We start from the raw sequence: 14,911 nt of genomic DNA, 5'->3' as shown, positions 1-14,911 counted from the left end.
GACGCTCGAGCCGAGCTGCTGCTGCACGTATATTGCTGCACATTCTCGCCTACATTTATACTTCCACCTGCGCAGAGAGAAAGTAAGTCGCACAACGGTCGCTTATATACAGTGAGATAGGCGTGGAGGCGTCGATTATTAGCGAAAAGCTTCTTCTCGTAGACGTCGACTTGGTGTGTTCCGTGCTGCCACATCGCCGCCAGCCAAATACCTATTGCAATTTCGCAGTGTTGATTCGTTTGTCGATACATATCTACGCGTGTTTGTAGCATAATAAAACAGGCAGGAAAAATATTACATTTGTGCTGGGTGTGTGTCTAAAAAAAACGACACCGGATGATAAAAGTTTGTAGTAAAAAAATTTGTTCGTCGTTCGCAGTGCCTCTCTCTGTGTCGCATCCGGCAGATATTACATATTTTATCTCGTAAACGAGTGATTGTGTGCCATCGAGAAAATATCCGCACGTCGCATACATATTATATCGAGTAAACTCGTGAACGTCGTCGTCGGTCATCTGACAGGTAGGCTCAATCCAACAGTGTTTGCCACTAGGCGCGACTCGGAGCTCCGCTGCTGCCGTGACACAGTCTATATACACGCACACTTGCACACTTGCGCACACACACGCACGCACACGTATGCACGTACGTGTATATGCATGCACACATGCGAGCAACTTTAAAAAGGGAACGAAGACACGGAGAGCCTAGAAGCGAGAAAGGTAAAAAAGTGTTACAAGTGCATCGCAGTCAGCCGTGAGCGTGAGCGTGTGTGTGTGTGTGTGTGTGTGCGTGCGTTGGTGTGCGCGCGCGTTTGCATACATACCCATGCGCACCTATACCGTTACAGCCCGTACACAGCCGTCGTCGTCTGCGTGTGTGAGTTTACGCGAGTTTGTGTGCAGTTCGGTGCAGCGGAGAAAGAGAGAGAGAGAGAGAGAGAGCGAAAGAGAAAGAGAAAGACCTGGTCTAGTAGCTAGTGCAAAAGTGGGCGGGAAAAAGATGGTCGCGCGCATTTTATAATATACCTATGTAGGTAGTACATGCCTACAGTGGGTATATATGCATCGCGTCGGTGTGTGTCTGTGTGCGTTGTATACCTTTCTCTACCTTCGGAAGCTCTAAGCTTGCATATATAGGCTACGATAGGCTACTACTTGCACACGGTACAGTACCACTCGCACGGCACACATGTATACACATACGTTATGCAGCTAATCTATCGATTTTCTCCTCGCGGCTTTCTCACGCGCTTATAAATATATACCAACCCTAGCAGTAGCGTATATATATACTCGCAACTCGGTGTATATCGCATGTACATTTTCTACAAAGTCTCTCTGTATAGACGAGCGTTTAGACACGCGTCGCACTCGCCGAGAGGAGCTTTGACAGCTGCGCCACCCCGCCTTTGGACGATATTCCGCGATAGTCGTGTCCCCCGTTTACACGTCCGCAAGCTCTCTCTCTCTCCTCTCGTTGGCGCTGTTATTATACCTAGTCTCGGAGCTGCCAAACACCATCTCGTCGCGTTTAGTCACGAATTAAGTGTCGCTGTGTAGCCTCTTTACCCCCTGACGATCGACGTGACTTCCCCCCCGTTCGAACGCGCTCGAAATCCACCTATATGTACATTCCACGAAAGGGGCTAGAAGAGAAAACTCGAGGGCAAGGCCTTTCGGTTCGCGCGCGCATACGAGTTGATATCACACACCTGCAGCTATGTACGCGTCAGCTCTGCCTATACGAGGCTTGGAAGATGCCAAATTTGATTGCGGAACGTCTCGGGCTGTGCCTATTTTTCGCGCAAAATTTGATTCGGTACTTTTTCCACTCTCGTGTACGTGGCGTGCTACCATACCTACCTGCGAGGGTGGCGCGAGCGAACGAGCGAACGAGCGGGCGCGCGCGCGCAACCCGGTACATCTCTCGAGTCTACACAGCTATATATGCCCACGTAATGCACCTGCACCTCCTGCTGCTGCTGCTGCTGCTGCTGCTGTTGCTGCTCGCGTGCCTATGTGTTGGTATACGGGGGCGTGCGCTCTACCTATCCGTATTTATATTAAATGGCATTATGGGGCGTGGGATTTATTGGCAGAGCTAGAGAGTAGGAGAGGATAACGAGTGCGAGAGATGCGAGCACGTGTCCTATCGTGTAGCTCTCTGCATTCTCTCTACGTGTGTGTAGGTATTCGAAGCAGGTACACGGCTGTCCAGGAAAACGATGCTGGTCTACAAACTCGCTAATCGATTAAGCGTATGAGAATTCGTTTCGTATATACATGTAGCTCCGTGCTCATGACACGCAATAAATGTATTCGCATTTAACAAATTTTATGTCTGCGTGTGGGTGTTGCGCGCCTCTCTTTGCAGCTATATCACTATAGGATGTATAGATATGTAAAGGCGTCGGTGTGTATAACATTTTGACGTGAGCGCCGGGCATTATCAGCCGCGAGCAGCACGAGTCAGGCAAAGCTCGCCTTTTTATCTGACAATCCTCGCGTTTCGACTCGTGTTTGTGTATACGTTAGCTTTGGCAAATAAATTAAATCGAGATTGCGCACGTAAAACGAAGATAAAGTTTTTAACCTTCGCCGAAAGAGCGACTTCCACGCTAACGTGGAAGCGATCGTAGAACGTGTTAAAACGCTATATACGTAATACACATTTAATATATCGCACAATTAATGGCTAAACATTGACCAGGTCGTATGCTTCGTCCGGTCCAACGAATCATTCTTGTAAATTAATTTCTCCGCGCATCAGTTCGTGTGTTAGACGACAGAGTTTTTTTTCTCGATTGATTAAATTTTTTATACCCCGACACACGCAGTTGCGTTCAAGGTGCACAACTTTCTATCAAGGTCAGACTCGGAAGAAAATAAAAAAAAAAAAACATGCAGCTAACACGCGGAATTTTTCGAATCGGCGCATAAAAAGTCGAGAAGGTCTATTAATAAACATTTCGGAGTTGCTTGTCGAAATTAAAATATATGCGCGAATAGGTATCGAACACGAAACGTCTTACATCATGCTTACGGCCAACTGGGATCGTTCATGCTGGTAATTGGATGTTCAAGTCTTACTCACTGCATGTCTGATGCATCGCTTCACTTCGTCATGTTACTTATCTTAGTTCATCATAGTTAAAAATAAAAATCGCACGGTAAAAACAAATAGAAAAAGTTATCAAACGATTATTATAAGATAATAATTGATTAAAATTATCAAGAGGAAATTGTTTTCTCCAAAATATGAATTTCGCTTTTTTCAGTATCCGGACGCTAATGAATCTCATAAAAACAACGTCGTTAAAATACGATAAAATTATGCTACATAAATATGCTACAAACAAATTATACGAACTCTTTTTCAACGATGTAATTTCACGAGAAAACAAAGTCTTTCACGGGCAAGATTTTTCTCCGATTTGTTACAGTTTTCCACTTTTCGTACTTCTTACACTTGCTCTCAAAAAATCTTTTTACTTTGCATTTTTTACTTGCATTTTTCATCCGAATAATGCATTGCAAGCAACTTATTAAATCAAATGAAATCGAAAAATAGTTTTAAATTGTTGAACACTTTTCCAAAACTTGATGCTACAATCAAAATATGTATTGATTTTTCAAACTTATTCTTGAAATATTTTTAATTATGAGATGCGTCTCATTAAAAAGTAGACGTCGGTATTGCACACATCTTTATTTTCAACAATTAGCAGATTTTCTTATTAAAATCAAAACCTATTTTTTCCATCTTCCTTACAAATAATTCGTCTGCTACTGAACATGCGTGTCATCTCGAATGTTATTTTGGTACAAAAGCTCCAAAATTAATCATCGCTTGTCTTTTCATGCTAGATCTCACAGTGAAACTTATCAAAAATCGTTTTACGAAAAATGTAACCAGCAGCTCTCTCCCCAACTTGATAAAACGATGAATCATCTATTTACATTATAGTATCCTAGACATGCACAAAATCCCATGGCAAAAACATCAATGAGAAAAAAAGTTAATGATACAGATTCTTGATCGATCATTCGAGCACGAGACTGGCTTCGTGTTTTTGCAAAAAATTCCTTTTTTTATGTGCTTCGTATAACAATCACTTGGGCTTGTTCTCTCCATTCTTCCACTTTATAAGCCCTCGTCTTTTTTTTACGACGCATTTCTGCGCCTAACAAAGTATGTAAAACGTGTGCACAGCCTCGCCGTTGTCCTTATCACCTCGGGAAAAATATATCCTGCAATAACGCGCGCAACACCACCAGCGACGCACTGCACCCATCGACTTGCGCCACTTTATAACGGACAGGCTAAATTGATTTATTTTTATTCCGCGTAACACATAATGTACGATGGTAACAAGATTGGACCATTTAACGTGTTGTGATAATTAAAATGAAGCTTTTTCCTTTTTAAACGCCGCCATGGAAGTTGCACGTCGTGAAATCATCACTCCGTGCACAGACGATACGGTTTATTTGATCGGCTCGGCGCGTTTATTGATTTCTTCATGAATGAATTTATTTTTGCTTTCGCACGCCCGACTCGCATACACATATGCAATGTACGTACATTCAAATTACATGTTATTACCTTAAGTGTTTAATTAGAGTATAAATTCAAAGGAACGTTTGTTTCGCTCTCAAGTTGGAAAATGTTTACTCGAGACAAGATGTTTGCACTCGTTCATCATCTTCCCTAATGTATAAAACTGAATTACGTTGACTTACTGTACGGCAGCCATAAAATTCTTTTATCATTTTCGTGCCCTGGCACTTCTATCTCGAGTGTTCCTATATATATGGCTGGTTCTCTCTTAAATTAAGTGGCAACAACAACTGTTTTTTTACCATCGTAAATATGTTTTTTGCCGCCTCAGCAATCATTTTGAATAATATGCATTAAATTCAATTATGTGAGAAAGCTTTCTTGTTCTTCTTGTGATGAAAGTTCGGATCGAATTGGATTTGATTTTGAGCATCATGTTTTTCTCTACAGCAGCAAGTTTATGCAAGCAAGTGGGGATGAAAGTTTTATTTTATTTTAGCAAAAATTATGAATTTAGAGAATTAGCAACCTTCAAATCTCGAAAAAAAAGTGTTAAAAAGGCTCAAAATTGTTTTAAAATTTGGTGATATTGCAGACATGAAGGGCAATATGTTCATAATGTCAGCCAAAAAGACATTTTTTAGGTCATTCCATTTGATAGAGTATAGGCCATATACATTTAGAAACGTAAACAACTGTGGTCTCTTGTGCACACACACACACACACACACACACACAATACACCCAGAGAAGCCAGTGAAACAATTGCAAGTAATTCAGGACCATTTACCACATTAACCTACTTAGCATATTTGATGCTTTTAATGTATGTGCAGTTATATGCTCTTGGACACAAAAATTTTGCACTCATACGTAAACGTATGTTGGGCTTTTCTTCTAGCACTTAACGATTTTTCCACACAAAGCAGTAACGTAATGTATATACACGGAGTATGCAAGTTCTTGGAGCGAAACTATTTTAATTTTCTGCGGAACAGGCAGTAGTGGCAGATGAAATCCAGTGATGGAATAGAATACAATTTTTACTAACTCCTCGCGGCGGTGAGATGTGTATATCTCTCGTTTTTTCTCCCATTCTCTCTCTTCGCCTTTTTTCTTGCGTATTTGGCGTAGTATATATAGGTGTAAAGTCTCATTTTCTTTTCACTCGCGCAAAAAGGAGATGGTAAAAAAAAAAAATGAGAGCGAGAAAGTGACGTCCCGGCAAGCTCTCGATCATCTTTTCATTATTTCGTTTCCCGTACCGAAGTAGAGAAAGATTGACTTGGACCCCACGAGGAGGTCGCGCACGCTCTTCTTTTATGTACCCAAGGTACTTGCAGACGAAAAAAAAAGTTTTCACGAGCGTCCTGCAACTGGAGATACCGTTGTCTCGAGAGAGGCTCGAGAGTAATGAAATTTTTGAATTCTCTCTTACGCGCATGCAACGAAAACGAAAAGGAAAAAGAGTTTTTTTTTGTATTTTTGATATTTTTACTGGCTCACGAATTATCTCGAACATTTTAGATATTATTTTGAGACTGCATCAGGCAATATTACTTCAGGTTTCACTATATTTCACGGTGATATACTTCAGCGAGCTGCATTTTCTAATAAAAACTTTAGACGCCGAGATTTTCATTAAATGTCTGCCGACTGTAACGACTCTTGCGGATCGATACACAAATATTCGCATACCTCATGTATGCACTTTTTTCAAGAGATGTAATCAGCCAGCCACACAGAACGACATTTACGCGACGAGCGTGGAAAATTAAATTGCTATCTCTCACTCGCTCTCGCTGTTTCTTTTTTCCCTTGCTTCAAATACGTATAGCTATATCTAACCATATTAATTGGTTATGTGCATGAATCACTATCTACCGCGTTGTTATGATGTTCCAGCGCAAAGTTCAAATTCCTGCCAGTTAACTCACTGTGAATTTAATTAATTCGAGATTACTTCCATCGATACATTTTCGATATCTTATGATCATGAACATGAAGTTTTGCCCTTCTAGTGTACATTTTCATATGAATTCTCGCGTGCAGATTTTCCATATTGAAAAGCTCTGGTACCTACACGTTATACAAATGAAAGTTTTTGAAGAGTTTTTTAAAGAGCCTGCAAGTGTTGCATACATCACTCTTTCATGCCAATAAGTCATTTCAACGGGAATTTAATTTCTGCTTCGTGAAATATATAAGAAAATATTTTATAAAATGTATTTATTCGAAAAAAAGTATTTAAGATTTTGATTTAAAAGAGATCTAAATTTTCGATGTTAAATATATTCATGTATTTTCCGTTTGCTTGAAGTTGTATTTGAATTGGCTAGTTGTAAAGACCAAAACTTTAGTTATTTGCATAGAGCCTGGCATATTTGTTCAAGTACATATCAGGAGTTAGCTTTCTTTAGTTTTGTCTCGTGCATTCATCAGTTTTTAGCAATTCCATTTTTAATACATGACACTTTTCAAGCACTTTCTACGCGCTGAAAAACTAAAAGTTCACTTTTTGTATTATGTTCGCAATTATTTAATGCATTAAATAAAGCTTGGGAAATCTGAGTATAGAAAACATGATTGCCGAGACCTTGTCTAATTGTCGCAATTAAATTAAAAAATCGTTAAATTCGCTCGATTCGAAAGCCCAAAATGTATGTAGATGAATTCATGTGGACGACAATCGCTGCAAGGATACTCGCAAAGTAAACGGAAACAAGGAAGCCGAGATGCTAAGTAGTGGTCGATTCCGGCTGACCCTGGCCACGCGTCGCAGTCAACGAATGTCGACGTACACGTTCGTGCACGTACATACACACGGACGACTTATCCGTGCTGTACACACACACACACACACTTACACACACATTCGCTCAGTGTGCTTTTCGGAGAGTGGCTTGTAAGTCGTGCGCAGTTGCAAGTTTAACTTTTCGCTCAGCTTAGCCTAGCCGGTCGCGGACAAAAACTTTTCATCCATTATTACATCATTTTCCAATTATCGCCGACAAAAGAAATTGTCGTCTGGTCACAAATTGATTTCGATTCTCGATGTCCTTTGATATACTCGAAGAAATAAAAAAACATTGTTATCCGCTCTAAAGCAAGCGGTGAAATTTCCATATAAATATGTGAAAATGTTCACCTTTCACGCGTATATGGCTAGTAGCGATAAGTAGTAAAATCCGAGTCTAGCCGGACCCTCGCAGATAGAGTCTCGCGCGCTCTCCCATTCGGCCTCGACATAATTTTCTCTTTTCTTTCTCGAGCACGAAAGCCAGGGGGAATAGTCTAAATCAATACAAAACACACGTGGTAGCGATAAAAAAGAAGTCAGCCAGCAGCAGCACACGCTGTCGTCGTCCCTTTTCTTGTAGCTGGGTGTGTAGCTGGGAGCACAAAAGGTAAAAATCTTAACCATCGCGCGTCGAGAGAATGGGCGAGAGAAAGAGCGTAAAAAAAGTTGGTTGTTGGCTCCCTTTAAAGATCAATCTTTTCATTGACACAGAGACACAATAGAGGCAGGCTTTCTCTCTCTGTTTGGAGCTCGCGTCGCTGCACAGTGCGTGCGCGTGTCTTTCTCTAATAGAAAAACTCGGTGCATATCGATAGAGAAAGAAAAACGAAAAGCGAACGGCGCATATAGACACACAGGTATCGCGAGCATCGAGCAAGTACATGGAGCAGCAGTCGTAACTGTACATGCAGCTTATAAATATAGGTATATATATATATATATATATATATAGGCGTCGAACAGCAGCGAGCCGTCGAGTTTACATGTAGTACGGTATAATATGTATATACACACAGGGAGGCTACGCGCGTCGGTGTGCGCGATGTGCGCGGGCGCGGCGGCTTCAACGGCGCCACCCTACCTATTCCTACTACACATTGAAGCAGTAGCAGCAGCAGCAGCAGCATTACTATGACTACCTATATAGAGGCAAAGCGCTCCGGCTAAGCTCAGTCGCAAGCTTCGACTCGTCGCTGCTGCACCGCGCGGTCTCTATCGTTCGCTGCTGCTGCACACACAAGTTGTATACACAAGAAGTATATATAGTAGATACATAATATCGAGTGTATGTGCAAGCCACCAATACACATCCATTCGGGGATCACGCTCGTCTCGACGTGCTGCTCTCCTCCTCTTGCTTCTTCTCTTTCTTCTTCTTCGACGAGTGTTTTTTCTGTGTAAGTGTGCGCGAGTGTGTGACTCGCGCCGTAGTGCAACTTGCAGCTGTCAAATAACAATTGCCGCGCGCGAGCGTGAGAATATACACGAGTACGTACGCACGCATAAATATACTCACGGTCGTGTGTGTACCGAGCGTGATTGCGTCCATCCGTCGTTCTGTTTAGCGCCTAAACATCTATATATACATTACGCGACAGGCGATTACACATACATACATGCACCGGTAAGTCAATGTTGCAAATGTTTCGCTGAAACACGCAATACTTTCTCAGTGATTATTTAGCGCGTCGTACGTATGTGCTGCTCCTTGCATTCGTGCATCTAGCCGCGTAAAACTCGCGCGGACGCGAGCTCGTGTTTTAGTTTCGAACGACCTATCGTGTGTTTACCGAAACGTAACGCCGGCACAAGTTAAACACACAGCCTTTGCTTTGTATTTTATTTTCCACCGCGAGTTCGAGTTTTAAAGATACTTTTCTCGCGGGATATTTACGAGGGACGTAAGCCGCGCGCGCTCGGCGCCGCACACGGGGATCGGGCACATATAATACATCCCGCAGCTATATACACGCGGAGCGTATACACGAGAGGTATATATATGCATTTAAACTCATTGAAACGGAATGATTCGATTTTCTGCTTGGCTTTGTCTCTTTATTAGTTTCGTTTTCGATTGATTCATAACTCGCTGCTCTCGCTCCTTTCTAGCGATCGCGCTCCCTGATTCTCCCTCCCGAATCCTTTCCGAAATTAATTACTACTCGGAATCTAGATAGAGAACTGTCCATATCTCTCTCTCTTTCTTTCACTCCGTGTTTATAACTAAACCAAAAGCTCTGTGTCTGTTTGTGTGTGTGTGTGTGTGTGTGTCGGTTTATCGACGCAACTTTAATGGTGTACACCATATATAGCGCTGCATTTTGGTTTCGAAAGAGCTGCGAACACGGCAATATACGTGCTTGCATATTGAGAGCGATTCTGATTGTACCGAGTGAAATTCAATGCAATTTCCACAACAAACGTTTAGATTGGGAAACGGTTGTTGCTTGGTGGAGGGCTCTGCAACGCGTTGCACGTAGCGATGCAGTTATGATTATATGCGCGATATTTCAATGAAACTTAATTATTTTATCGTTATTCTCAAGGCTATTGTTTTCCTCATCAAAGTTTTTTTCTCTCTCTCTCTCTCTCTCTCTCTTCGAGCAATCGATCTCGCGAATAAATGTTCGCGACTGCACACGGAACGGCACTGCAGGCTCTTTTAATTCATATATAGAAAGATTATTGTTTTTCAATATAGAAACATTTCGTCCTTGAGTGTTGATTGATTCGTCGTTCGTATATCGCTGCATTTAACTGCAGATCGTGCTCGCGCGCGCGTTATTATTCGCTTTCGCCGACGCTGCTATCTTTGCTTGGCGGCGTGCATTAACGACGATCAATTCATGGCCCGATATATCGATACCGTTCGCAGTGCGTGATGCATAGAACAATTCGATTAATTAACGATAATGAAGAGCTCGCGCGTAAGCACATGCATCGCCCACGCGGACGCTCATCGATTGATATATATTATCGTTGTCGCCGAGTCGGGGCGCGCGCCAAACGAAACGAGCTCGGTATATATAAAATGCGTGCGAGTAGTATACGTGTACACGTGCTCGTCGCGCGGGAAATACGAGAGAGAGGGGAGCCAGAGGAGGAAGAGCTGTATTTTCTATTCCCTGGCTAATTTCATTGCCACGTAATGCGGCTGCATCGCGACGAGGAGCGGCCGCGCGCGAGCTTTCACGTATAATGCATCCGATGTGCATACGTGCACGCATATGTGTATCGTCGTGTACGTGCTCGCGTGGTCCTTGTTTCCTTGATGCAGAGAGAGAGAGAGAGAGAGAATTGGTCGCCAACGCGTTCGGTTCACCTTGCGAGGAACCTTAACCAGCAGCCCCTCTCCTGCTGCGCGCGGCAAAACTGCTCGTGTGCGTGCAGCAGCAGCTCTACGACCTCGAGAAACTATCGTGCGGGCTGTAAAGCGCCGTCGCCGCGGCTCTCTGTCCTTACATTATACATGTAGTGGCTGCTTTTTGCGAAAACGCGAATCTCGGGGCAAACGCAAGTGCTAGTCCGGGACCGTGTGCAAGTTCAGACGCTGGCTGGCTGGCTGCAAGCTCGCGCGCAAGCTTCGAGGCTGTCGAACAGCTCCGCGTCCGTGTGCCACAGTGTCGGATTGGGACTCGTCTGTGCAGCTCTCGTACACGTACTCGCGCGGCCAGGAGCTTTTTTCCTCGGTCGGCGCTCGGAGCTTGCGCGCCAAGGCGCATGCACCGGAGAGCGGCGGCGGCGGCGGCGTCGTCGTACACTGCACTCGCACACTGCTGCAACCTGTCGTGTACGTAGCTGCTGCTGGTCTCTACGCGCCAGGGGGAGGGGAAGGCAAAGCAGACACACGTCGCACGTGGTGAATGTATATACGCGTGCGTGTGTTTCGCGCAGCTACCACCAGTGCGCGTCGCACTATTGATTTCTCACGCGCCTGTGCACATAACCAGAGAAGTAGCGAGCGAGAGAGAGAAAGATAGAGACGGCTAGATCTGCTCAACAGCGCTGGCGGCGTGGAGCGTATATATTATTATTATATAGATGTATATACAGTCGCTGCCTGCCTGTTAGAGGTACCTATTTTTCGAACCCTCTAACGCTCACGCGTTCGAGCAACGAAAATAACCTGCACGTTTGCTACTACTGCCTATGTAGCACCTACATAGATATCTTTGCTAATTGGGCTCGAATTGCGCGCCACCGCTGCCGCAGCAGCAGCAGCCACCGCCTCGATTTCTTCGCAAAGAGAGCACGTAACGAGCGTATAAATTTTTCTCTCTCTCTCTCTCTCTTCTATTAATCCTTTTTCCTTCTTCCCTCCGTCTCCTTTTTTTCTCGCCGTCTGTCTGTCAGTCTTATGAGCCTGCACTTTAAGGCGATAATTATTTTTCGATACACACGCGCAGAATACTGTATGAAGTACATTTCGCAACGATCACTTTTTTTTAGCGACGGGCATAAAACGTTTTTTTTTTTTTTTAAAGCTCGGCCACGGCGATGCCGAGTGCGCTGCTTGTCTCGTTATCGAGGCCAGTAAATGCACTTTTATTACGGCTTTTGATTTTCCCGCCTTTGTCGGACAAGAGCTGCCTCGTTCTGCTTCCGCTGTAGCCTAGTAGTACATTTTCTAACGGCGTTTATTAAGCGGCCGCACACGCGCCGATCAGCTTATATCGTGATCGTAACGACGATCGTGGGAGGATTTACAATGGCTTTTTTATTTTGCTTTATTGCGTCGTCGAGCGTGCGCAACGTTTCCTCCTTTCGGATTAATCATCCACCCTCGAGAGCTAAATGCTCGAGCGATTATGCGTGGGTGGATTATAATTTTAAATCGTCTACGTCAAGGGAAAATAGAAGTCCCCGCGTACGTCTATGGTACTTACGTCGCTCGTCGCTATTTACGATGGATCTATAGAAATATCCGTTCCCCTTCGATCACCCGCATAAATTGCAATGCGTCCATACGAACCAACAATTTTCAATTAAAATAGCTAATTGATTAATCAATTTGCACGGAAATAGACACACTGCTGATACAGATGAGCAAAAAGGCTCGTACCTCATGGAATTAATATTTCCTGCTTTAATAGCACCGCCGGCTGCTGATTATTGATTTTTACAAAACGAAATTTATTTTACTTTTTTCATAATAATACTGATTTAATAAAGGCTTTCGACCAAGTTTGTGGAAAGTCGGTAAAATATGTTTAATTTTTCATAAAGAGTTACGACAAAAATTTTTATGAATCATTTAGTGCGGATAATAATTCAACGAAAACAGCCAAACTGAGCGAGCAGCATAAAATTTATTTGTATAACGTTCTTTAATTTCAATAATTTTTTGTCATTACAAAATCGCACCAACTGCTACGTTATAAGATTTTACTTTATAATGGAGTTTCGTGGCATTGTTGAATCTGAAATATTAAAATAACCTTAAAACCATTAAAATTTTTGCGACTAAGCGCCCTGCATAAAATATTACATTGGGATTTATGAAGTTGGGATATTTCGAAAGCGAAAAGTAATTTTTTACGAAAGCTCAAGCAATCTAAAAATAAGCATTAATAAGTAAAGTTAAGTACTCACTGACACTTTGTAACAAAGCTCGCACAGACTAGGGTTTAATTTAATACTATTACATAACGGTTTTACGTAAGGTTATTTTAACGTGATAGTGGAATGTGGATTTAATGAATTCATCATACGCCATATATAGAATATTGTTCATTGGATTATTTCGCTTCGATCGCTCGAAGATCAAATAAAAAAAATACAAGGCTTTTTCGAATTAGCTTCAGTATTACATGATTTACTGCGCGCTCGATCTGGTATCAAAAATGAAAGTATAAGAGAACTTATAAATAATTCAACCTTGCTCATTGAAAGTAAACTTGGCGTAAAGGGTATAAGTGAGCTTTGCTGTCCATATATACACGTATATAAATGTATACAAATACTCCAAAAGCCAGCGGGCGTGCAAAACATTTCACTTATCGTTCCGTCGGCAAGGGATTACTGAACCCTCCCTTTTTTTAAATCCACGAAAAAGGAACCTGCTCTTTTTAGGGATACTAAATAAAGTGTTGACGCATTCCAATGCTATTCATATGAAAATGATACGTAAAGTAACACCGATATTAAACTAAACTACTTTTTTCTTATCTCTGATTGCAGGTGTTCGAAGTGACAATATTCGACTGATTTGCAGGTGAAACTTCATCGAGGCGAATCATACCGAGAAGGGGGAGTCATAATTAATCAGCCGCGCGATCTGCGAGTAGGAGCGATCGCCATTATTCAACCGACAGAAGCGTAGCCGAGATGCCTGCGCCGACGTCAGCTACAGGGGCGGCCGAGCCGGGCCCGCCCCGTACCGAACTCCAGGAGTTACAATTCAAGGCCGATCAGACGACCGATGAGGTAAGCCATTGATTTTCGAAACCTTTCGAGCTTCGCGCGACTCGCGACGATTTAATGAACGGATTGATGCATGCCTAATTATAACGGAGGCGCGCGCACGCCCGACTAATGCATCATAATTACCAGCGGCAGCGGATGGAAGGAGGGTGCGAAATTTTTTAATCGAACGCTCTTGCGACTGGTAATTTATGTTAATGAGCCCGAGGACTGATCGTCTTTAAGTGATGAATCGATGAAACTCATTTCTATCGGCGTGTTCGGAATCGCAATGAGATGCTTGAAAATTTAATGATTCAAAATCAGGACAATGGCCGTTGTATAACTTCCATGTTACACGAATACGAAAACGATAATGTTACTAGCCAAAACTTGAAGAAATTGGACGTGTTTTTTTTTCCTCTTTCTCTTCGACTATGCGAAATTTTTTTTTTTCAAAAGTGCAATAAACTGAAAAGTCGACCTTTCCACTTGTTACAGTCGCTGGAGAGTACGAGGCGTATGCTGGCGCTATGCGAGGAGGTAAGCCAATCCACTTCTATATTGATATATTTTATATTGACCGTATGAAAAGAAGTTTATTAATAACCTAATAATATAGTCTACACGATAAGAAGCGTGTGTGTAACGTATATTTGTATACATAATATCGAGAGAGTGAGAACAAAAAAGAATCTTTAAGATACACTCGAGGAAAGTGACTTTGTACGAGGCGCCTGTAAATTCCTTATTTTCTCGTGTTTACCAAACGCCGTTAAATGCCTCTGCCTTTGACGAGAGAAAGAGAGCAGAAAAAAAAGAATAAATAAGAAGACATAAAAAATTCGATTCAATCCGCGTTGAAAGGATCGACCGAAGTCTCAATTTCCGCAAGTGGCTCTATATATAGACCCTCTCTTCTCTGTATATATGTATACAAACACGCACATTCACAGACACACACACGCTTCCATGTAAATCGGCTCTCACTTCTGTGATGGCGACAACGATGACGATCGCGTGTGTGGCTCAACGTTGTGTTTTTGTGCTGTATTTGTGTGTACGTGTGCGAGTTGTACGTATAAAAAAAAGAGCCACGCGAGCGTAGATCGAACATCGTGCCACCTATAAAGCGCAGTCGTAATC

The 14,911-nt window shown here is 42.7% G+C and overlaps 1 protein-coding gene across 17 annotated transcripts in view; it reads left to right on the top strand.

Annotated features, from left to right (window-relative positions):
* LOC106656218 (synaptosomal-associated protein 25) overlaps positions 1-14,911 on the top strand; it is a 37,630-nt gene that overhangs the window by 818 nt on the left and 21,901 nt on the right. For 2 of the 17 annotated variants that reach the window (XM_023463442.1, XM_023463443.1), the window contains exons 1-3: positions 8,530-8,760; positions 13,544-13,789; positions 14,267-14,308. In XM_023463442.1, coding sequence (XP_023319210.1) covers positions 13,691-13,789; positions 14,267-14,308 — 141 coding nt within the window. In that variant the 5' untranslated portion in view covers positions 8,530-8,760; positions 13,544-13,690. The other 15 variants (XM_014377004.2, XM_014377006.2, XM_014376997.2 and 12 more) reach the window with 14 other exon arrangements.

Source organism: Trichogramma pretiosum, unplaced genomic scaffold (assembly GCF_000599845.2).
Source record: "Trichogramma pretiosum strain Unisexual culture from Peru unplaced genomic scaffold, Tpre_2.0 scaffold72, whole genome shotgun sequence".
In the NCBI taxonomy this organism is placed as follows: domain Eukaryota; kingdom Metazoa; phylum Arthropoda; class Insecta; order Hymenoptera; family Trichogrammatidae; genus Trichogramma; species Trichogramma pretiosum.
Note: the sequence above shows the minus strand (reverse complement) of the source record. Positions and strands in the feature narration are given on the sequence as shown.